General features: G+C 30.9%; 3 protein-coding genes across 4 annotated transcripts; 2 read left to right on the top strand and 1 right to left on the bottom strand.

Annotated features, from left to right (window-relative positions):
* Positions 1-79: 79 nt before the first annotated feature.
* LOC139091961 (H(+)/Cl(-) exchange transporter 7-like) lies at positions 80-2,393 on the top strand. Its single transcript, XM_070642213.1, has 3 exons — positions 80-863; positions 930-1,304; positions 1,501-2,393. The coding sequence occupies exons 1-3, from the start codon at positions 173-175 to the stop codon at positions 2,046-2,048; spliced, it is 1,614 nt and encodes a 537-aa protein (XP_070498314.1). The 5' UTR covers positions 80-172; the 3' UTR covers positions 2,049-2,393.
* Positions 2,394-2,668: 275 nt separating this feature from the next.
* On the bottom strand, positions 2,669-21,841 carry LOC139091955 (uncharacterized). Its single transcript, XM_070642202.1, has 4 exons — positions 21,489-21,841; positions 4,190-7,225; positions 3,390-3,628; positions 2,669-3,300 (listed from the first exon to the last, which is right to left on the bottom strand). Exons 1-4 carry the CDS (start codon positions 21,583-21,585, stop codon positions 2,770-2,772), a joined length of 3,903 nt encoding a protein of 1,300 aa, XP_070498303.1. The 5' UTR covers positions 21,586-21,841; the 3' UTR covers positions 2,669-2,769.
* On the top strand, positions 14,676-21,457 carry LOC139091956 (uncharacterized). 2 transcript variants are annotated; one of them, XM_070642205.1, is made up of 4 exons: positions 14,676-14,749; positions 19,378-20,706; positions 20,813-20,963; positions 21,069-21,457. In XM_070642205.1, the coding sequence occupies exons 2-4, from the start codon at positions 19,669-19,671 to the stop codon at positions 21,137-21,139; spliced, it is 1,260 nt and encodes a 419-aa protein (XP_070498306.1). In that variant the 5' UTR covers positions 14,676-14,749; positions 19,378-19,668; the 3' UTR covers positions 21,140-21,457. The 2 variants fall into 2 exon arrangements, with proteins under 2 accessions (XP_070498306.1, XP_070498305.1); XM_070642204.1 differs by having other exon boundaries at positions 20,813-20,986.
* Positions 21,842-21,888: the final 47 nt, after the last annotated feature.

The following is a 21,888-nucleotide window of genomic DNA, read 5'->3' as shown; positions in this document are numbered from 1 at the left end:
CCCCCCCCCCCCCCCCCCCCCCCCCCCCCCCCCCCCCCCCGGGGGGGTGTGTGTGTGTGTGTGTGTGTGTAAAAAAAATCCCAAAGTTGTAAGATTAAAGACATTAGTCGTTAAATCCATCGGTGTGGTCACATCTGTTTGCGGCGGATTGGCAGGTGGTAAGGAGGGACCAATGGTCCATTGTGGTGCTGTGATTGCGGCTGGAATTTCGCAGGGAAAAAGTTCGTCCTTCAATAAAGATTTTAAGATGTTCCGATACTTCCGTGATGATCATGAAAAGAGAGATTTTGTAGTATGTGGTGCAAGTGCTGGAGTTGCTGCTGCATTCGGAGCACCAATCGGTGGCTTATTATTTGCATTGGAAGAAGCTGCAAGCTTTTGGAATCAAAGTCTAATTTGGAGAACATTATTCTCAGCAATTGTTAGTTCCTTTACATTAAATCTTGTTCTATCAGCTTATCATGGATTAGAAAACTTCACATATCACGGATTATTCAATTTAGGTGAATTTGAAGCACTTCCATTTGAATATTTTGAACTACCAATTTTCATGATGATGGGAGTTTTTGGTGGCTTATCAGGAGCTTTTTGGATTAAAATCAATAAAACATTAAATATATTTCGTGATAAATGCATTAAACAGAAATGGATACGCATAATTGAAGCAATTATGGTTGCTGCTGTCAGTGCCTCATTTGCATGTTTAATGATGTATCTCATTAATGATTGTCGTCCATTGGGAAATGACCCAACTATATCACCTGTTCAATTATTTTGTGAAGATAATGAATATAATGCAGCAGCTGCTTTGTGGTTCCAAACACCGGAACAGAGTGTACGAAGCTTATTCCATGATCCTCCAGGTGAAAATTAATTAAATTAAGCTTTTTGTTATTTTAAATTAATTCAATTAATTTAACTGTCAACAGGCTCACATAAAATTACAACATTATTGGTATTTGTTCCAATTTACTTCTTCCTCTCAAACATTACATATGGCTTAATGGTCAGCTTGGGAATATTTATACCATGTTTATTGGTCGGTGCAGCATGGGGACGATTGGCAGCATCATTTTTAGCATTGGGATTTCCAGGTGCAACATTTATTAATCCAGGCAAATATGCATTAATTGGAGCTGCCTCACAACTCGGTGGAACTGTTCGTATGAATATATCGTTGGCAGTGATCTTAGTTGAGACAACTGGAAACATTTGGTTCTCATTGCCAATCATTTTGGCTTTGACGAGTGCTAAATGGATGGGAGATTATTTCAACGAAGGAATTTACGATACTCAAATTAAAGGTGAGTTCTTATTGAAGCGTAATTTGCAATTTTAACGGCCAAAAAAATTTCAAATTATGTGAAAATAATTCAAATTTGAAAAATAACGGCCAAAAAAAATTCAAATTATGTACAAATAATTTGAAGTTAAAAATTAACGGTCAAAAAGTTAATATGATTTCTAATTAAATTTTCTCATTATTTATTTGCTATACAGTATCAAAAGTACCGTTCCTTCATTGGCATTCACCAAATAAATTTTTGGTGACAAAGGCAAATAAAATTATGAGCGAAACAGTCGTTTGCGTACGAATGAAAGAAAGCGTCGAATATATCGTAAACATCTTAAAGAATACAAGTTATCACGGCTTTCCGGTTGTTGATCAAGTTGATGACATTAATCGTAACAGCGGAAGACTAAGAGGATTTATATTAAGATCTCAATTAATTGTGATATTGAAACGATCATTTTTTGAGGAAACAAAGAGATTTTGGGAACAATTGATTTCCATTGAAGCATTCCGCGACGAATATCCACGATTTCCATGCATTGATGATATTAAATTAAATAATGATAAACTTGCTCATAAATATACAATAAATATGGAGATATTTATGAATCCGTCACCATATAAGGTTAATCAAGCCACGTCAGTTCCTAGAATATTTATGCTGTTTCGTGCTCTCGGTCTTCGGCATTTAGTCGTCGTTGACGATGATAATCATGTGACTGGAATCATCACACGTAAGGATTTTCTAAAATAAGCGTATTTATTTGTTTTGTCATTTTGTTTACTGTTTCTAAAGGAATGAACTTTTATTTTAAAAGCATTCAATATTTGCGGAAATGCCATTTGGATGGTAGAAAGCTTGAACAGAGGCTCAATATTTTAATAGTAAAATTTCTATTTTAACGGTTTTCCTAATTTTAAATTAACGGATTTTTCAAACTTGAAAACAGTTGAACTGAACTGAAATGAACACAGGATTACTGAATAGTATTTATTTAAAATTTCATAGAATTTTAACGGTTTTTTGACGTTTAAATTTCTAAACTCAACCGAAATGAACCAAAGTTTACTAAACAACTGAAAAAACTTTTCAAATTCAAATTTTCCGTTAAAAAATTGAATGTTTTTAAAATAAAGTGATGTCCTCATTAATTTGAAGAAGAAAAAAATCTCATAATTTTAATATAATTTAAAACCAATAATGACAAAAAAAGTTATAAAAAGCATCCATTGTGCCAAGCCACAAAAAAACAAAAAAGAATTCTTCATTTAAATATTTAATTCCAACTTATTATGTTGACTATTTTATTATTAATAAAAGCAGAATGTTTATTTTAAAGAAAAAAAAAGGAATTTTTTTTATTTAACTTTCGTTCAAAATACAAAAAAAAAATAGTTTTTCGATAACACATATAAAATAACTTTTTTTTTAATAATATTAGTCAGCGACTACCTAAATTCAGTTTTTAATCCGTTTATAAACTACCAGAGTCCATTTGAATGTGATTTGCACCATAAATTTCATTTGTTATTCTTCTAATTAAAATTTCCGATGAGAAATAGTTTGAGCTATTGAATTTCTCTAAGGCAGAATCCTCAGGCATGATGAAATCGATTCTTTCTTGTGCTGTTAAATTCTCGGCCGATTCCGGTGGCAACTTTGAATATTCTGGTATAAGTAATGGTTCAATTCTCTGTGCTATATCGTCAGCTGGATGAATAAAGTTGAATAATTTTTTGCATCTTGTCAATTCAAAGCCGTGCTTTAATCTGTCACCATTTCTAATCATTAGTAAGCTTGCTGGCATACCACATGCGAAGAATTTTGAAATGTCAAAGTTTAATTGCCAAAATTCTGATGTATTATCATTCGCAAGCATATCAAATAAGAACAGCGCCTCATACGATGAACTCATTACTGATATTTCACCACTAAAGTCCGAATTTCGTTGATTGAATTTTGATACGATTTCATTTAAACTAAATGCCAAATGATTCATTATTTTCTATGGAAATGAAAGTGTCCAAAAATTGAATTAAGTCATAATTATTATAGGTTTATTTGTGGGAAACATATGTGTGAAATGAACATTACCTGATAAAAATTCTCATTTGAATAAAGCATAGCTCGCATAACATGCTCATTAATTTCCCTCGATGGACTTTTTGATGGCAATGCATTTAAAATATTATTGTTGATTTCGAACATTTTTAGTACATCAATTGAATTTAAAATTATCGGAAGGACTTCTATTCGCTTAATTTGGCCACAATCAAACGCTTCGGAATAATATTGTTGAATTGTTTCCAAACATTTTGTTCTGACTTCGTCAGCTGTGTGGAGAAAAAAAATAAATTGTTGTAAATTTTCTTTAAAAAAGTTAAATTAGTGTTAATTTAGTTAGTGCGCATCTTATTGGCTAGCTACAGAACAACGATGTTTTGAAATTTAAGCTTTGAAAATTTAACGAACTTTTGAGATTTAAAATTTAACGATTTTCCAAAATTTGAAATTCAATGTAAGAAAAATTCAAAATTCAAAAAGTCGTTAAACAAAGAATACCAGTTCCTGAGTATTTTATTACCGTAATTAAAACTTCCAGTCTCTGGAGACCAATAAATATCAAGAAATTAACACAATTAAGCATTCAGATAGTAGTATTTCTGGATTTTTAAACAGCATTTATCTCGTTAAATCCAGAACCAACAAGGAACCTCGAGTGGAAAATTTATTACCCAAAATTTGCATTAAATTATAGCCAGTTTCTGTACAGTAAGCCAGTATGTCACAAATTACGACGCATTTATGGAAAAAAACTCGATGCAATTTTTCGAGTGATTATTAATGGCTTCATTATATGTCCGTAGCCGTCCATAGAATAATAATCAACTTACCATTCTCATCAATTTTATCGCCAAATCCACTAACACATATAATTAAGTGATCGGCAATTCCTTCTTCACCGTCATCAATATCAAACTCATCGATGCCACGTTTTACAACCAAAATTTGTTCCAATTTATGAAGTTCAATATTATTTGGATCTTTCATGACAATCACATCATGTGAATTAGGCAAATGTATTTTATGATTCCACGTTGCCGATGTCATTGCCTTCTCATATTCCTTCTCTAAAAATTCACCAGTATGCTCATCATAAGGAATTAAATTTTGATTTCCATTTTTCTCGTCCATAAAAAACCATGAGCACTTCCTAATCGCATTTGATCCGCTCATCCAATAAATTGATGACCGTCTACGATCTTTTATGTTGACTTCATATCGTCCGCCACTCGTATAGACAAACTCATCGCCATTCAAAATCGCTTGATCAATTGCCATTGAGTCGGTCATCGAGAATGGATGCCAATAAAGATTTTGATAAAACCAGTGGCAATAAATTGGACGATATTTTTCAATGTGATGACTTCCGTTGACTAGTGATTCCGATTGCTTTAAATTTGCACCCATTTGTGGCTGTTGCTCAAGGTATTTTGGTATGAGCGATTCAACAGGCGCTGATGACAATAATTTTTGACCCATTGTTGAATCTAATTCCGATGTTGCAAATAGACTTAATGTGCTACGACTACATGCACTTAAACTCTCCATTTTATCAGTTATATCATTGACTAAATCACTACCTTGCATTGTTGAACTCGTGATTGGAGAATTAAATTCCTCCTGATTTTCTTCTTTCCTGTTTATATCCTCATCATATTCATTCTCATTCTCATTCTCAATACATTGTTGCATTTCGTCGCTTTTAGGCACCGACGTGGTATTAGTTACTGTTGTATCCATTGCAAAGAAGTTTATAGCATTCAAAGAATCGTTATGTGATGCCAATTTATCTTGCTTCTGGCCACCAAAACTATCTATAACTGGTTGTGAATTAACTTCCGGATTGACATGGAAAAAGTTTAATGCCGAGACTTGTTCATTGACCTTGTTATTGTCATATGCAAAGAAATTTGAGACATTTGAAACAGAAGTCGATTCTGGCTGGATCTTTTGTTCATGTGTTGTTAACGGAATCGTTTCGTTTTCACTATCGGGAACATTCAAGTCTGACTTTTTCTGTACTGGATGTACATCTACTGGTGTTAATTGTTGCTGTGTAAATGCAACTTGTGTTGGAATATTAAAATTCATCACTTGAGGCTCAAAACTCTGTATTGGAGTAGCTCTTGGTGTTGTATTATTTGAAGAGCTACTTAATGGAATCGATGGTGGTCGAGATGATTCCTTTGAGTGATCAACAGCGTCACTAAAGTTTTGTGTTGGCGTAAATAATTGAGATGAAGGAGAAGACGCCGCTGGTGGAATAAACATTTGTTGCACATTCGATGAGTCAGACGATGATGATGTACGTGCTCGATAAAGTCCAACGCCACGCATACGAGTATTGCTGTATGGATTTTTAGGCTTTCCATCATCATTTTGGCGTGACTTAAACAATTCAGATGCCTGAACTGGATTATAGAATATTGGTGGTGCTGTCAAGTCAGCACTCTGTGTCTCAACTTGCTGATAATTATTATTGTCAGTACTTGGTGTCATTACCGGCGGTGGAGACGAAAACGATTTTGGCATAAACTGATTCTGTGACATCATCATCACCGGTGCAGGCGATGAATTATTATCATCATTTTTCGTTTGACTTTCAGTCGACTCAATTCCTTGTTGTTGTTTTTGCATTGGAGGTTGTTGAACTTTCGAAAATGGAGTCGTATTGAATTGTTGTGGATTAAAGAAATTTACTGTTTGTGGAATATTCTCTTTTATTTGTGTCACGTCAGATTTTTGAATATTTATTGAATCAGTAGCGATTGTTAAATTTTCAGACTCAAAATTCTGCTGTGAATTGAAATAGTTGTTCATTAATGGTACTTGTTGTTCCTGTTGTACAGAATTAATGATTTGTGGTTCAGGCATTTGCGGTGCAAAATAGTTTTGTTGTTGGTAGACGGACGCTTGTGGTTGATTTTGATAATTATAACTTGTCTCATTACTATTCTGTTCAGAACTACCAAATAGACTCAATGGAACTGGTATTTTATCAAGTAATGAACTAAATGAAAATTTATTTGATGACTTTTCCAAATTTGGCATTTGTGCTGGCTTTTGAGGCTGCTGCTGCTGCTGGACATTATTATTATCATAGTAACTTTGTTGTGGCAATGGAGGTGGCGGTTGAAAATTAGGCATCGAATCAACATGAGTTACTGTTTGTGGCGGTAATGGAGGCATGACTGGATTTAGATTGAAATTTTGTGGAACATTTTGTGATTGGGATGTGGAACTAAATCCTGGAATGGGTGCATAAGTCTTCTTTTTATGTCCACCCAATCTAAATGTATTACTTGGAACTTCCGTTTGTGGACGTTTATTAAATAACATTTCATCGCCAGGCGTAAAGAATGATGGTGGTGGTGCACTTGTATCTTGTTGGATATTATATGGAGCATAAGGATTTGGTGGAATCATTTGATTATCTTGATATGTCTCGCTTGTAAAAGACGATTGTTCCTGAATTTGTGGAGGCTGATTATGATGATATTGTTGATCTTCAATTCTCGTCTGTGACGTTGATCCCTTAATAATATTTGAGAACGTAGAGAAGACTGTCGATGCGGCAGTTCCAAAAGCGGAAATTGGATTTATGTTCGCATCATTAATCGTCTGTTGATTGTTGCTATTTATGTCAAGTGTCGGTGGCGGTTGATTTTGTAAATCGTGAAGTGTTTGCAAATTATTATAAGAATCCAGGTCCGATAATGGACTTGGATAAAATGGATTAGTCAAATCTGTTTGTAGATCAGATTGTCCAACTTCTGATGAATTCCCATCACGATCCAAGCTCACCTCACTAAAATTATCCGTATCACTTATTACTGGCGCATTTCCGATAGTAAAAACTGGTTTGTCTGTAAAGAAAAAGAGATAAAAACATAATAAATATAATTTTTTGTTTACAGCAAGTGCAATAGTGATTTATGTCGTTTATACTCTCTACCATCTTTAAGTAATAAGAAGCAGAAAAAACATCGTAAATTATGCAATAAAAAAGCAAATGAAGATTTTGTTTACAAGTGATGATGAAAATTATTATTTTTTAAGTCCATATCAGTAAAAAGTCATAATTGGCGGTCATAACTATAAAAAGAAAGCACATGATGATAATGAAGTTGATGATTTGTGAACAATTATGACACACAATGTCAATGTTGACGTAAATTCCTTTTTATTGGTTGAGGATTATTGTTAAGGATCTCATTTGGGCTTAATTGTCTGGAGTCTTAATGAATATTAATGATGACAAGTTTTGAAAGCATTTAAGGATGACTAAGTCTCAGAATTCACTTAATGTGCAACTGAAGAGCAACAACACAAGAAACTAGAAGAAGTAGTCGTTTTAGTCAGGAACAGAAGCCTGTTGATGATTCTCAGTGGATCAATAGGAACTAATCATCAATTCTCAGAATTACGATTGAAAACGATTTTTTGAAATTCAAATTTTAACGGTTTTCAAAATTTCAAATGAACTGAACTGAGTTGAAGTACTGAACTACTGAACGACATTTCAAATTTAAAATGGCCGTTAAATAAATAATAAAAATGACCATGACTCATAAATTAGGTTTATGATCTTTGAATAACGAAACTGCCCTCAATACAGTGTATAATAGACGTGATAATGAAATACTCATCTGGGCAAAATAAACTTATTAGCACATTTTATTTATTTAAAATACAAATTTACGAGTGTTACACAATAAATTCGATATATATTTTTTTGTTTCGGTTATTAACTTAGCATTTTTATTAATAAATAAGCAATTTGCCCAAAAGGAGTATAACCTTGAAGAGAAAATCTATGTACAAAATCTATTATTAAATATATTCGCTGCTCATATATGTGTGGATATAAATGAACATATTTTGACCTATTGTAGAATAAATTATTAAAAACAAAAAAAGGAACTGAACGGAAAAAAAAATAACATAACAAGAAGCATGAGACAGATAGAGCAATAAATGCAATGAATATAAAATAACGATTGATCAGACACGCTAACATGTATATGCAAGATTAATAAATTGAACAGGTCGATGATTGCATATGTAAGTAGCACGTTGACCATCAAATGAGGGTATATCGCGAGACAAAAACGAGTCAGCATGGATGAACATTTTAATACAAAATAAAGATACAACCATATAAAGTCATTATGTGTCATTTGAATTATGTAAAAGCTTTGACATTCTGTTTACACATTTAAATATGAATGCATTGAACAAATATATTAAGCATTAAGGAAGTCAAAAACAGTCCTTGTCGACGACTTAAAAAATACAAATACACAAAAAATATTCTCGCATGTCAATAAATTTTAGTTCTCGTTATGTGTTAAATGCAATTTTTCACGAACCTCCAAAAAATGAATTTATTTAATTTTTTTTATTTTATTATTAAGCACAGTCGTAACATTTTCCTTCATACGGTGTCTTGACTTCTTTAGCATGATGTTGTTTTTGGGAGCAACATGATTTACACTTTGAGTAGGAAGTTCGGTTAAGATCTTAACAAAGAGACACTTTTTAAGGTTCGAAGAGTTTGTCAGTTAAAAGCTTTTTTGAAATTTGTAAAACCATACAAATGTTTTTGAAGTTGGATGGTTTTGAATTCAGCAAATATATTTTGTGTTTTAAAACTGTTGTATAGTTTTGATTCAATGAATGAGCTTTCTAATGTCATTGTTAAAACTGTTGTATGGTTTTCAATTCAGCAACTACTTTTATAAAATTTAGAATTCAAATTTATAATAACCGTTATTTTTACAACTTTTCAAATAATTTTGTAAATACATAAAAAAGCGTCCCAATCATCTCCTTGGCAATCAAACTTGAACAATGACTTTTTTACAGTATTTTTTTTTATTCGCCGTTTATTCCGCTAAAAGCGCATTCGAGTGTCATTCCGGAATCTTTGCATAAATTTCATTAGCACATAAACCTCGCAACAAAAAAAGGAGTAAACAAGAATTTATGGAAGCATTTGGTGTTATTTCACTTGAATATGGTGAGGACATTTCGTACATAATTGATTTTTAACAAAAAAAAAAATTAATTGTTAATTTCAGAATAAGTTTTACAACATATAATTCATACACTACGTGATACATACGCGTGGTTTTTTTTGTGCTATGTTGATTTATTTCCATAAAAATTTATCAAATATTTCATCATGTCTAATGAAAAATTTAAATTAGTTTACGAGCGAAAAAGAGGGAGTTGAGAGATAATGGACAGATATAGGCATTGCGAAAAAATTAATCAAACAGAAACTAAATTAAATCCACAAAAAAAAAAAAAAGTAATTTCATTATGCTTTACAGCATTAAATGTGATTAAAATTGAAACATTCCACAGGAGTCAAGTCAATTTGATTTCGTGAACATACACACTTTACATGTTAATAATGTTGTCTAATTTTGCATGAATAACTTCAGCTCTTTTTTCTGATTTTCGAGAAAAAATTTTTACGAATACACAAAAAAATTTGTGTGAGAAAAAAAAGGCATAACAAAAAAATGTAATGCAAAGAAAAGAAGTAAGTAGAATAAGAATAAGCAACGGCAGTAAATATTCGATTTATGTATAAATAAGAAATATTTTCCATTCTTCTCATATCCATTATGTGTGTTATATGCGAACTCAGGAATTTATGGAATGTCGAGAGGAAAGAAATCAGGGAAGAACTTTTTTTTATGATTAATGCACATAATGTGTTTGCTCTTATTCTTAATCTTTCTGTTTTCTCATTCCATCCAAATACAGCATCCCCCTTAATTTAACACTTTACAAAAATAAATTGTAAATGCGTGCAGTAAGGATGACTTTTAGGTTTTAAGGAAGTGACGCTGTTTTATGGGTTAATTGCTTTAATTTTGTAGATTTCAAGCTTCCAACTGAAGAACTGCTCTATTGAATTTGTTGATGACTTTCCACTGATTTGTGACCAACTCCATCTTGAGATAAACTCAAAATTTGGAATTTAAATCCTAGGATAAAAAATTCAATCTTAAGATTAAAAAATTAACTCAGATTGACAAATTGCAATAATCAGTTAAATTCATTGAGCACTTGAATCTCTCACTTCCATCTACTTTGATTACTGCATATAATTATGATTCTATGCTCCTTGACATCATGAACAAGCAAAGTAATATTGCATTTGGTATTGGAAATTGACAAACGGATGCCAGCGATAAATTTAATTTCAAGCGGCATCTGAGGGAGGCCATGGATCACAATTGATCTGTACGTCCAGCGACGTAAGCATACTTCTTGACCTCTCTCTCTATATTTCAGAAATTATCTAATTTTGCAATCAATTTAAATCAGAAAAGACCGTTATGTTCATAATACACTTCAACATAACTACAGGTTTTAAGTATCAGCCAGAAACAATCTGCAACCTCAATCATTCATCACAAATCTGACAACATTCCAAAACACCCAAACTGATTGACCACTAAGAATTTACAACCGGTGAAAATCATGCTAGATAAAAAGTATGATGAATAATCCTTGCAAGAAATTCTTCGAAAAATAAGCAAAAGCAGAGTACGAAAGAAGTAAGAAGTGAGGCAAAGTTAAGTATTATACAACAAACGACCTTTTATTGGTTTATATTTTCATTTCTTCTTTGTTTTGTTTTGTTTTGCCCAACAAGAGATGAAATTCCTTTCCTTTTTTTTTCTCCACATTCCTTCGTCAGCCAATATGAGTATTCAAGACAGTCAGCACGAGATATTCTCAAGAGTACATTTGTTATGTTATGTTATGTTTGCTGTCCAAAAACTTAAAAAAAAAAATTTTACACACAGACAAAAAAGGAACAAAAGCTTACACGAATCATGATTGGAATGAAAAGAATTCCTTTCTTAATTTAAGAGAAGTTGTTATGTCTTTTATGCTTCTGTTACTGCTTTCGTTATTCTTTCTTCTTTATTTGCTCTCCATCTCACTTTACTTTTTTTTTAAAGTTCGTGAAATTCCACAGCATGGCCATAAAAATAAAAATTTGTAAAGAAGCATTATTTTCTCCCATATATGACCAGCCTAATGTGATTTGAACAACAGCAGCAGCAAGCACACAAAAATGGCTAATATGCCTTTTGATCTACGAAGAAATAAATATTTAACCCTGAATCAAAACAAATACGTACAGCATAAAAGTTAATCGTGATTTTCGCACATCTAACAATTTTACACACAAATATGGTCAATTAAAATTGTCATGAATATCATCGTTGTCGTATGAATGTACAGGAGATGATCATCTTTGGAATTATGCTCTAAGGCATTAGTTGATGTATCATGCACAAAATAATAAAAATAAAAAATTGTGTAATACATTTATGTTAGCTGATTGCTAGAGATAATGACAATGCCTGAGGACATTTAGAATGTTTGTGGCTCTAAATGATGTTTTGTGAGTTCTCGTGTACCGAAATAAAACTTTTATTTTATGCATTAAATTCAAGTTTGACTTGAAATTTTTTATTTTGTTGCTGGCTGTGATAAAACACGTGACCAGAAGACATTTACTAATTCCGTTTGTAAAATTAATTCAAATTAGATTCAAATCATAAATTTAAAGTCATTAACGGCTATTTTTAGATTGAATTTTGAATTTCGTGGCATTTTGATTGAACTGAACTGAGATTGAATTCAAGGATTACTGAACTGTTGTGTTTGCCATTTGAACTGAACTGAAATGGAATTGAAGGAGTACTGAACTAAACTAAGATGAAGTAATGGACTGAATTGAGATGTAATGATTACTGAATTGTTATCGATTTTGAATTAAACTGAGATGAAGTCATGAATGAACTGAGATGAAGTTGGATTACTGAAATTTTTGAGAACCGAAAAGAATTAAAATTGAATGAAATAATTTAACTGAACTGTTTTAAAATTTTGAGGTGAATTAAAATGAAGTTATGAACTGAACTAAAAGAAACCCTGGCATGAAAAAAGACCGCCTTTAGGTACCGTGATGGTGGTTCTTTGCCTTGAAAGCATGTTCTTGGTCTGTTAGGGTAAGTCAGTGTTGCAAAACAAGAATTTGTACGATTTTAGCCTGTTTTGCAACTCTAGGGCAAGTTATAGAATTAAATTGAAATGACAACAATTCAGAGTTGCAAATTATCAAGAATTTGTACGGTTTTTATCTGTCACAGGTTCCTGTTCTGCAATTCTAGTTCAATTTATAGAATTAAATTGAAATTACTGATTTTTATGACTCTAAATTCAATTTTTTTGCATGCACACATCTAGATGTACGTCACACCAGCGCTCAAAGTCGACTTAAATTTCATATTGATTAATCAAATCGAATCAAAAGGTAGCCAAGCTTGATTAAGATCAATACAAATAGCACTGCTATTCTAACTCGTTAGTAAGGACGTCTTCACACTCAATTATTCAATCATGCACGTATGTAAAGTGTAAACAACACTAATAATATCATTAATTCTCAATGATTAACGTGCCAAACTAAAGTGCTTCTATTTTCAAAGATTATTATTATTTAATTATAAAATGCCACATCAATTTTAACGGCAAACAACAGCAGCAGTAAATCTGCATATTTAAACTAACATTTTTTGTCCTTGATCTCATCATCATCATTAAAAATGCTGAAAAAGATCTTTCATATATTTAGTATACCTAACTATAATTTTTTGAAGCAAAACAAATTTTTGCAAACTTAAAAAAAAAGAATGTGAATGTAATTAATAATAACTAGCTTGACAGCTGAGGGAATTTAGTTGAATGAAATATTTTTATGGCACAAGTATTCAACACATTTCGCTTCGCGCAATTTATTCACATTTTATCATCTCCACATTCACCTAACAATTCTTATTTAATGTGATGGCATCACGCTGGCTGTTGATAACAAGCAAAACAAAGAGACAAAAGGGAGAAACTGAATATTATATTTTATTTTGTGGAACAAAAGGAGTAATTGAGAATGGAGAATGGAAATGAGCGCTTTTTGGCACATGTATGATGGAATCTTACAAAACAAAAAGGTCAGATTGATTGAATTACTCCTGGTAGCTGCTTTTATATATGCCAAATCAGTATTAATCCTTATTGTATAGAATCCATCTCCGCTTCAGAGTTTCTATAGACTCATAAATAAAGGGAAATCACCAAAATAACAAGTTTTAGATATCTTGAATGTAAGATCAACTGGACTGGATCAAGCTTACATAAATTAGAATGTAAAACAGCCAAAAAAACTGGTACAAAGCTATTCAAAAATCCTCAATTTCAATTTGAAAAAATTGCTCAAAAAAAAAGTCAATAAGAACATCCAGAATCCGACAAAATAAAGCCAAGAACCCCATTTAAAAAATGAATAAAATATGATAAATGCTTAAGCAACCACGAAAACAATCTTAAAAAAAAGCAGAGTATCAAGAAGGAAGCAGCAAAAAATAATAAAATAAAATAAAAGGATGGAGAACGAAATGAAAGCACACGACAAAAAGAGAAGAAAAAACCACAGTAGCTAATGTATGATAATGAATTTAATCTGCGTCATCAGGTAGCCAAAAACTATAATCGGAGGGATATTTTGTGTTATGTTATGCTTTTTTTTATAAAAATGTCATGAAATGTTCTGAAAATTCCAAGAACGATTAAAAGAATATTTTTATTATCTCATCTCTTTCTCCATCCTCCTTTCTGTGCGTTTTGTCCATAAAACAGAAGTTTGCAAAGAAAAATGACATAAGCGTAAGTTAAAAATCCCAATAGTCTCCGGGAATGTAAGGTGGCAAAGGAATTTAATGTTTTTCTTTCTTTTTTATTGTTTTTACAATGTCCTCTCTCTTATTGGGTCTCGGAACTCTCTCGGGAGTTCTGTTTTTAATTCTTTTCATGTGTGCCAACCACGTTATAAACAATAACAACAAAATGTTGTTCAAGTATATTCCAGAAATTTATATATATATGCACACAGGTCAGTCAATTCTCTCTTCAGTTAAGGATTTCTTTATTTTTTTGATAAATAATTAAAGATTTTTAAAGCTCTTTAGCAGAAAGTCGTAAAGACTTGAAATAAACAAAAATAAAGTTGAGCAAATTTGTATTTCGTGGTTGCTTACTCTTTTTTTTTCTTATGTAGTAGTAGGCTCGACATTCTCAAAAAGCTACATTCAATATATATGTTCAATATTGTCTGCCTTTTTATTTTTTTTTTTTTCCATCCCAAAATATCACATACTTATAAAGATATAAATATATTCGTATATATGCCTCAAGTTAATATTTTTTTTTTCTTCTGTTGTCGCTCTACAACTTCTCACTCACCATTCGCTTTCAGTTTCATTTTATATGTTGAACATGATAGAAGCAAAGTTCAGGTAATCGTCTTGTTTTGCGAAATTTTATATAGATATATATACATATATATAAAAAAAAGAAATAAAAGAAAAAAAATATTAAATATTGTTGAAGGAGAAAAATGCGCATTGACCACTAGACATTATGGTGACGTTGATTGCATAAAAAAACACGCTGCATGTGCACTAATTTAATAAACGTGTTAATATTATTATCATCAACTACTGATCTAATTGTTCTATGTGTAATTTTTTTTCATTTTATACATCGTTCCATGTGAAAAAGTGTGAAGTAAAAATTAATGTTGTGGAAAATTTTAATGAACTTAAACGAGGAAAAAGGAGAGAAAAAAATATGAAAAAATAATTGCCACAGAGTTGAAAATAAATTAATTTACTTTTCACTTCTCTCAATTCATTCTTGTAAATGTATAATTACAAAGTTAATCGATTATGAATATGAACGAAAAAAAAAAAATAAGAAATATATAATAAAAGTTTAAATTGTATGAAACTGTGATTTTTCAAAGGTGTAAATCAGTCAGAATATCAATTCATTGTATATACAAAGCTCTTTACATATTAATCTCAATTTATTATTTTTTAAAAAGAAAAAAAAAACACTTGCAATGTGTTGTTTTTAAGTTCCAAACCGGTGTGTGAAATAGGTTCAACTGATAATTTATAAATATATCGTTTCATTATTATTATTTCATTCAATTCGTAAAGGAAAACTAGTTGAGAAAAGAAATATGATAAAATGATCTCTTAAAATTGGTGATTTAAGCGCATTTATGCCGGGTCTGTTTGTGAATTAATGCTGTGATTATCCAAAATTAGGTGATATTTGACTTTTGAAAGTTTAAAAAATAACGAACTTTTTAATTTTGAAATGGTTTGCAATGAAATGTTCAATAATTCAGTTTTGAACGAAAAAGTTCATTTGAACTGAAATGGACTTTTTTTAGTCAAAATTCATTAAAATTGAAATAAAATGAACTTTTTTCGTTCAGAAATTGAATTTGAACTGAGATAAATTGAACTTTTTCGTGAACTGTTTCAGTTGAACTAAGATGAAACGAACTATTTTACTGAACAACTAATGTTTATCAACATTCAAAAAAACAGTTATTTTTCCTTCAGCCGACCTAAAATAGTCAGTGCTAAATTAAGTCTCACCTTTTGTTTAGCACATACAAAAGTTTACAAAAGCAATTATGACTATTAAAATGTCACATTGAGCTTACGGAGTAAATCCAAAGTGAACAAACAAATCACCTCGTTTGTGTGGCAAAAAATGTACCGAAAAAAAAAACAAGAAAGAAAGACATTCAATCTTAATTTATGAAAATAAATATGCTTGTTGCTGGTACCATTTTTGAGATAAAAAAGAGACGTACAATGAATAAAGAGCAATGTTAAAAAAAAAATAATTATTGCACACCGGCGAACGTAAAAGAAGTGAAGAAAAGTGCTTTAAATTGATTCGGCATATTACATAATCGGCCTGATATGAGGACGTATTAATTAGAAGTATAGCAAACTGTTACTTGCGGACGTAAAGACTTTAAGAAGTGGACATAAAAGAAAAAAATATTAAAGCTTATCCGATTAGACAATTCAAATAAGAAAAAAAAAAAAGTATTAATAATTTCAAATGTCAAACGACAAAGCCAAAAAAACCAGAAATGCGAAAAGTAAACCTTTAAGAGCTAGTCCATAAATCAGCAAATAATAAATAATTACGGCATCACGAAATAACGCACTGAGCAAAAAAAAGACATTTCTTTTGATATAAATGATGGCAAAATAAGTAAATATTCAGCAAGTCATTTGTTGATCATTTAAATTATTTTTTTTTTTTACATTCTCTCAACCTGCTCGCGATTGCTCCATGTACATAAATGAGACAATATCTATAGCAATAAGAAATGAAAAAAAAAACTAAGTAAACATTGAAATTTTTCACAGCTCGCTCTCTTGCATATTCAACAGCTGAAATGTGGATATAAGATATTTTTTTCTGTGCATTATATCGAACAAATGAGTTCATTTATAAAAAATTCACACAAAAGGGTGTCTCAAAAATGATCTTCAACAATGAGACAGACTTGGTTCTTTTGAGTCTGATCATTTCTCGCGAATTGGCAATAGCTTGTTAAATATAACGCTTTTTGGTTCTTGTTTATCGGTGTAAAGTACACAATTAACTCAATACAAGTGTTATTTAAGGTCATATGTGGGTAAGCTGAGTGTCACGACACTAATAAGCTTCCAAAATGTATGAAATTGAGCTTTTAAACCCGAGCGTCATGCCAAAAATTGGCGGCTTCCATTTAAGAGGTTTAGCAGAGCCTTTAAAGTTCCGTGGCATAGCCTATTTAATTTGTACTGCTCGGGCAATCTTGTCTAGGTGATTCAATAAGAATCCAATAAGCTTATGCCTTAAAACTGCTTTCTACTCCGCACAGCACTTGTTCATAGCAATTATTACACCTTCAATTTGTTCCGAATTAAGAAAAATGTCAACGTCATCAAATTTGCAATAAAGATTTATAGCTCATTCATCCATTATACTCCACCTATTTTTTTGACCTTTTGATTAAATCTTGGACACATTCCTTCATATTGTATATTTTTTGTTCTCTATAAAAATTTTTCGTTCCACTCCTAACAATAATGATCAATTCAGTTTTATGAGAAAAAAATATGCTTCCAAGTATCATTGGCAATGTGGTTGAAATTGTTATTGGTTCAGTTATGTTTGTGCTCTTGAGAAATTTTGGGGCGTAACTTCCATCCTCGAAATTTATCTAATGAATTTTTTGGTGATAATTTTTCGGCGAATGATATTTTTTGATGTCTTGTCTGGTCTTATCAGTGTAATAAAAGCTTTTGTTGACATAATGGAACGACTTCTGAATTATGTGCCGGCGGTATATCAGCATTTGTTAATTTAAAGCAGTAGCTTTGCTCAAAGTCGTGTTGAATTTGAATGAAATCTTAGTTTTGCTCAAAAATACTGTAAATATAGCTGGAGATTATTAGTTTTTGGAGCTTTACAACTGAACCTCAGGTTTAGAACATGTTCCACAGTGGAACTTCCACGTCACAGTTTTGAAAATACTAACCTAAATAGCAAAATTGTCAAATGCTGTCGATTTTTAATTTCAAATCTAAAATCTGATTAGATTGCAATTAATTTTTACAAGCATACTAAATTATTGATTTGAATGTAATTGCGAATATTGAGCATTAGGATAAATTCATTATTCAAATTAATGCAATAACTAAAATCAATATATCCACCATTTTATGCAAATTAAAACAGATGGAAATCATAAAACAAACGTATTAAAATTTTTAAGTTCTTAAATTATCATAATAATCGTGAAATTTAATTTAAAATAAGACATTCCACAAAATATGCAACAAAGAAAAATTTTTTACTTATTTTAAATGACTTTATTAGTCCAAAAAAAAGTGCTTTTGGCATTTTATTTTTAGAAATTTATGTTACAAAACTGACTTCAACCAGCAGCTATAAAATTTTATTTTCATTTAGAACTCTTTTTAAAAATGTGGTAGGATGAAGGTGAACATTTGAATCGTTTTGAAATTAATTTTTGTCATAAAAAGGCAATAAGCAAAGTCATTAACTTTTTGCGGTTTTTGTGGGTTTTTAATTCCAAAAAAGTTATTTGATAGAGTTTAGGAGAAATGAGAATTGTTGAATTCCTGACCAAAATGCTCGATAAACACCAACCAGCTATTTCCTAATACTATAACTGAACTTAACGGCAATGAACATTATTTTTGTGGGCCACCCTTTATGGAAAAGCACACAAAAATAAAAACATTTTCATACAGGTGAATTCAATATTATCATCAAAAATAATACCTGACTGAATAAGCTCTCGTTGTACTCTAAAAATACGTGCAGTAATAGAAATGTCAAGAATTATTCGTTTCTCTCTCTCTCCATTCATTGCATTCATGATATGATACAAAAAGTCACATGTTGTCAAAACGATGTTTGTTATTTTTTATTTTTACGAAAGAAATTTAAAATATCATGAAAAACTTGCACAAAATAAAATAAAATAAAAACTCTTGAATCATCAGAAAAATAGCACAAAAACTCAAGTGTTGACAATTGCCCATTTAGAGAAAAGTTTCTGCTGTGGTATATGCTATTCAAACATAACAAGTAGAGGCGGTATTAGTTAATATTGGCAAAAGCGTATATTAAACCCGAATGGACAAAAATATGTTGAAGCTAATTGCTGGCAAATCAATGTCCAGTTGATGACTAGTTCCAACGTATTTTTGTACAGTCTAGAAATATTACACAATTTGATTTTTGAGAATAACATCAAAAAAAAATAATTGAAAATTTAACGGTCAAATTTCTTTTGAAAAAGATTTGAAAATATAACGGTCATTTTCTTTTTGAATTTAAAAATTGAATATGTAACGGTTGAAAAAAAATTAAATTTATTGAATTTCAAAAAAAAAAAACAGTCAAAAAATCACAAACTAAAGCTTAAAATTGGATAAAATCCATAAAACAGCATCTCTTTAACATCAAATAAGCACTTAAAAAAATTTTTATAATTAAATTCTCTTTCATCGTTTTATTCTTTTAGAGATGATATGACTCTTCACGATCTAAAGCATTGCACACGAACATAATTAAGGAGAAAGACACAACAACAACAACAAAAAAAAAAACATTTAATATATATTTCAAAGCTCTTGTTTGTTCTACTTCTTTCAACACACAACATTTCATATTACGGACCCGTTGAGGAAGAGATAAGCGAGACAAGTAGAAGTTAGAAAGCTAAAGGAGAAAGAAAAAAAGGATATTTTTATCTCAACTAATTAATTAATTAACTTAGCTTACTGTGAATAAGAGAGACAAAAGCAGAAGGGAGATGAGGAGAATATTTTTAATTGTACTTTTAAAACTTTTAATATTACATCAGCATTATGGTGTGACTAGTGCATATCCAGAGAGTTTTGACTCGAATGAGGAGACGGTGGAGATTAATATTGAGGATAGTAATTCAATGGAGGAGCTTACGACGATGACATACATAAATGAATTATCCATTAATGAAGCAAATACACCAAATAAGAATCACGAAAGTATACAGACAACAACAACAATTCCAACGACATTAATACATCCGACAATTGAGCAACAAGAATCAAGTCCAATAATTATGAAGCTTATTTCTGCAATTGAATCAATAAAGTCAAATGATGCTGAAACGACTACGGATCATCCGTTTGACATTAAGAATATGGTTAAGAATCAAATAAAATCAAGAAAGGAACGAATATTAACCCGACCACCTGTTCAAATGTCAAAAAGTAGCAGTAGTGATAGTGAATATGATAACTCTAATTCAATGGAGGATACAACAACAATACCATATTCCGAAGAAGAAAGCAATGAAACAAACATTGAAAATAATAGTAGTGAAGAAATAACAACAGCATCACCATTACCACCGACATTGCCAACATCCCAGCGACCTCCGAAACATTTCGAAATCTTTAAGACAAGGCCAAATGAACTTTTAAGAATTTATGTAGAAGATGGACATTTACGTTCACCGATTGCAGCTCTTGTTGATAAAAAGACAAATCCATTGGGTAAAGCAAAGAGATTATGGAAAGCTGCTTTACGACCCAATTCATTACTAGACATTATGGTCGTGTCATATGATTCAGAAGGAATAAAAAGCACGTACAATTTAACAAACACAAAAGCAATGATGACAACATTGGATAAAGTGAGAGACGAAAATACAACTGATCAACAGAGTAAAACATATTACAGCATTATAAGAACCGGTCAATTGATTCCATTCGATAGTGCAATTTTTATATCGACTGACGATATACCAAATGACAGTGAACATCAATTACAGGCTTCAATGTTTTTACTCAAAAAGCGAATTCGTGTAAGATTAATTAATATTTCTTCTTGCTTACTTGCTTGCTATTTCTTATTATTTATTTACTATATGTAAATGTGACTGTTTTTTTTTCTCTCATTTTTTTCTGTAGCTATATCTCATAATATTTGACGGCAGAAACAATACGACAAATGAAACAACCACGACAACAACAGTGAAAGAAACGGGATTTTTAGGTCAATTGGCAATGTTGACAGGTGGTGATATCATTTATGTGCCTAATTATGTTTTTCAAAATCAAAGTGAGGACGGCGAAATGGGATTTGTAAGATAATTCCGTTAATTTAATTAAATAAATTGATATTATGTGTAATGTTGTTCTTCTTATTTCTCTTAATTTTGTACAGATTACGCTCTATCGGCAAAACAAATACAAGCCTATCGATCAAGAACCATTAAAGGATTTCCACGAGAATGAACTGAAAAATGATACAGAGACGTTAAGCGTGAAAGACGACGATCATGATTCAAATAACTAATTATAATTAATTAATTTTATATGTAAAAGTGCCTGTTAAATCTAATTTTTTGTTTTCTTTATGCACTAATCTGTGGATTATGCATTAAGCTTAAGTAATAGTAACGATAATGATAATTAATTAATTTTAAAGAAAAAAAAAGTAATAGTTAATATAACAATTGATTGATTGAGTACAAACGAAATAAACAAAAACACAGAATAAATTACTTAAAAAGAATAGAGATACAGACAGAGAGAAAAGGAGAAATTTAAAAAGATTTTGTTTTATTTTTATTGTGCTACTTACCAGCTGTTGCCAATACAATTCCAGTGCTTAAATCCTCAAATCCGCCGGTTAATGCACATGATAATAGTGGATTCTTATTCTTTCCGTGTTGATTCATTATTCCTCTTTGCCGATCTTGTTCTTTTGGTCAATTTAAAGTTTAAACAATTGTGTTATCAAGAAAAATTTCACTTTTGACGTGGCACTAATAGTTTTCGATAGAAAAACACTTTGGGAATCGACACAAATACTTGTCACTTAATGTCCGGATGTTGTTAATTATGTACAAATAGTTTAATTAGTCCCAAATCAATGGATTTAATGAAAATCTTAATAAAAACTATCTAGAGATATTGAGAAAATTAATACACAGAAAAAAGCATACTTTTTTTTCTCAAGAAAATTTTGAAAATTTTATGAC

This window comes from Chironomus tepperi, unplaced genomic scaffold, assembly GCF_022539635.2.
Source record: "Chironomus tepperi strain 1889 unplaced genomic scaffold, CSIRO-AGI_Ctep_v1 contig_269, whole genome shotgun sequence".
Lineage (NCBI taxonomy): Eukaryota > Metazoa > Arthropoda > Insecta > Diptera > Chironomidae > Chironomus > Chironomus tepperi.
Note: the sequence above shows the minus strand (reverse complement) of the source record. Positions and strands in the feature narration are given on the sequence as shown.

What these genes read in the sequence shown, in the direction of transcription:
- LOC139091961 (XM_070642213.1), top strand. Translation starts at nt 173, where the DNA reads ATGGTCCATTGTGGTGCTGTGATTGCGGCTGGAATTTCGCAGGGAAAA. An exon ending in CTTATTCCATGATCCTCCAG is followed by an intron (nt 864 to 929) that starts GTGAAAATTAAT and finishes AACTGTCAACAG; the next exon opens with GCTCACATAAAATTACAACA. An exon ending in TTACGATACTCAAATTAAAG is followed by an intron (nt 1,305 to 1,500) that starts GTGAGTTCTTAT and finishes TTTGCTATACAG; the next exon opens with TATCAAAAGTACCGTTCCTT.
- LOC139091956 (XM_070642204.1), top strand. Translation starts at nt 19,669, where the DNA reads ATGAGGAGAATATTTTTAATTGTACTTTTAAAACTTTTAATATTACAT. An exon ending in TACTCAAAAAGCGAATTCGT is followed by an intron (nt 20,707 to 20,812) that starts GTAAGATTAATT and finishes TTTTTTCTGTAG; the next exon opens with CTATATCTCATAATATTTGA. An exon ending in AGGACGGCGAAATGGGATTT is followed by an intron (nt 20,987 to 21,068) that starts GTAAGATAATTC and finishes AATTTTGTACAG; the next exon opens with ATTACGCTCTATCGGCAAAA.
- LOC139091955 (XM_070642202.1), bottom strand. Translation starts at nt 21,585, where the DNA reads ATGAATCAACACGGAAAGAATAAGAATCCACTATTATCATGTGCATTA. An exon ending in AATTGTATTGGCAACAGCTG is followed by an intron (nt 7,226 to 21,488) that starts GTAAGTAGCACA and finishes TTTTCTTTACAG; the next exon opens with ACAAACCAGTTTTTACTATC. An exon ending in CGATAAAATTGATGAGAATG is followed by an intron (nt 3,629 to 4,189) that starts GTAAGTTGATTA and finishes TTCTCCACACAG; the next exon opens with CTGACGAAGTCAGAACAAAA.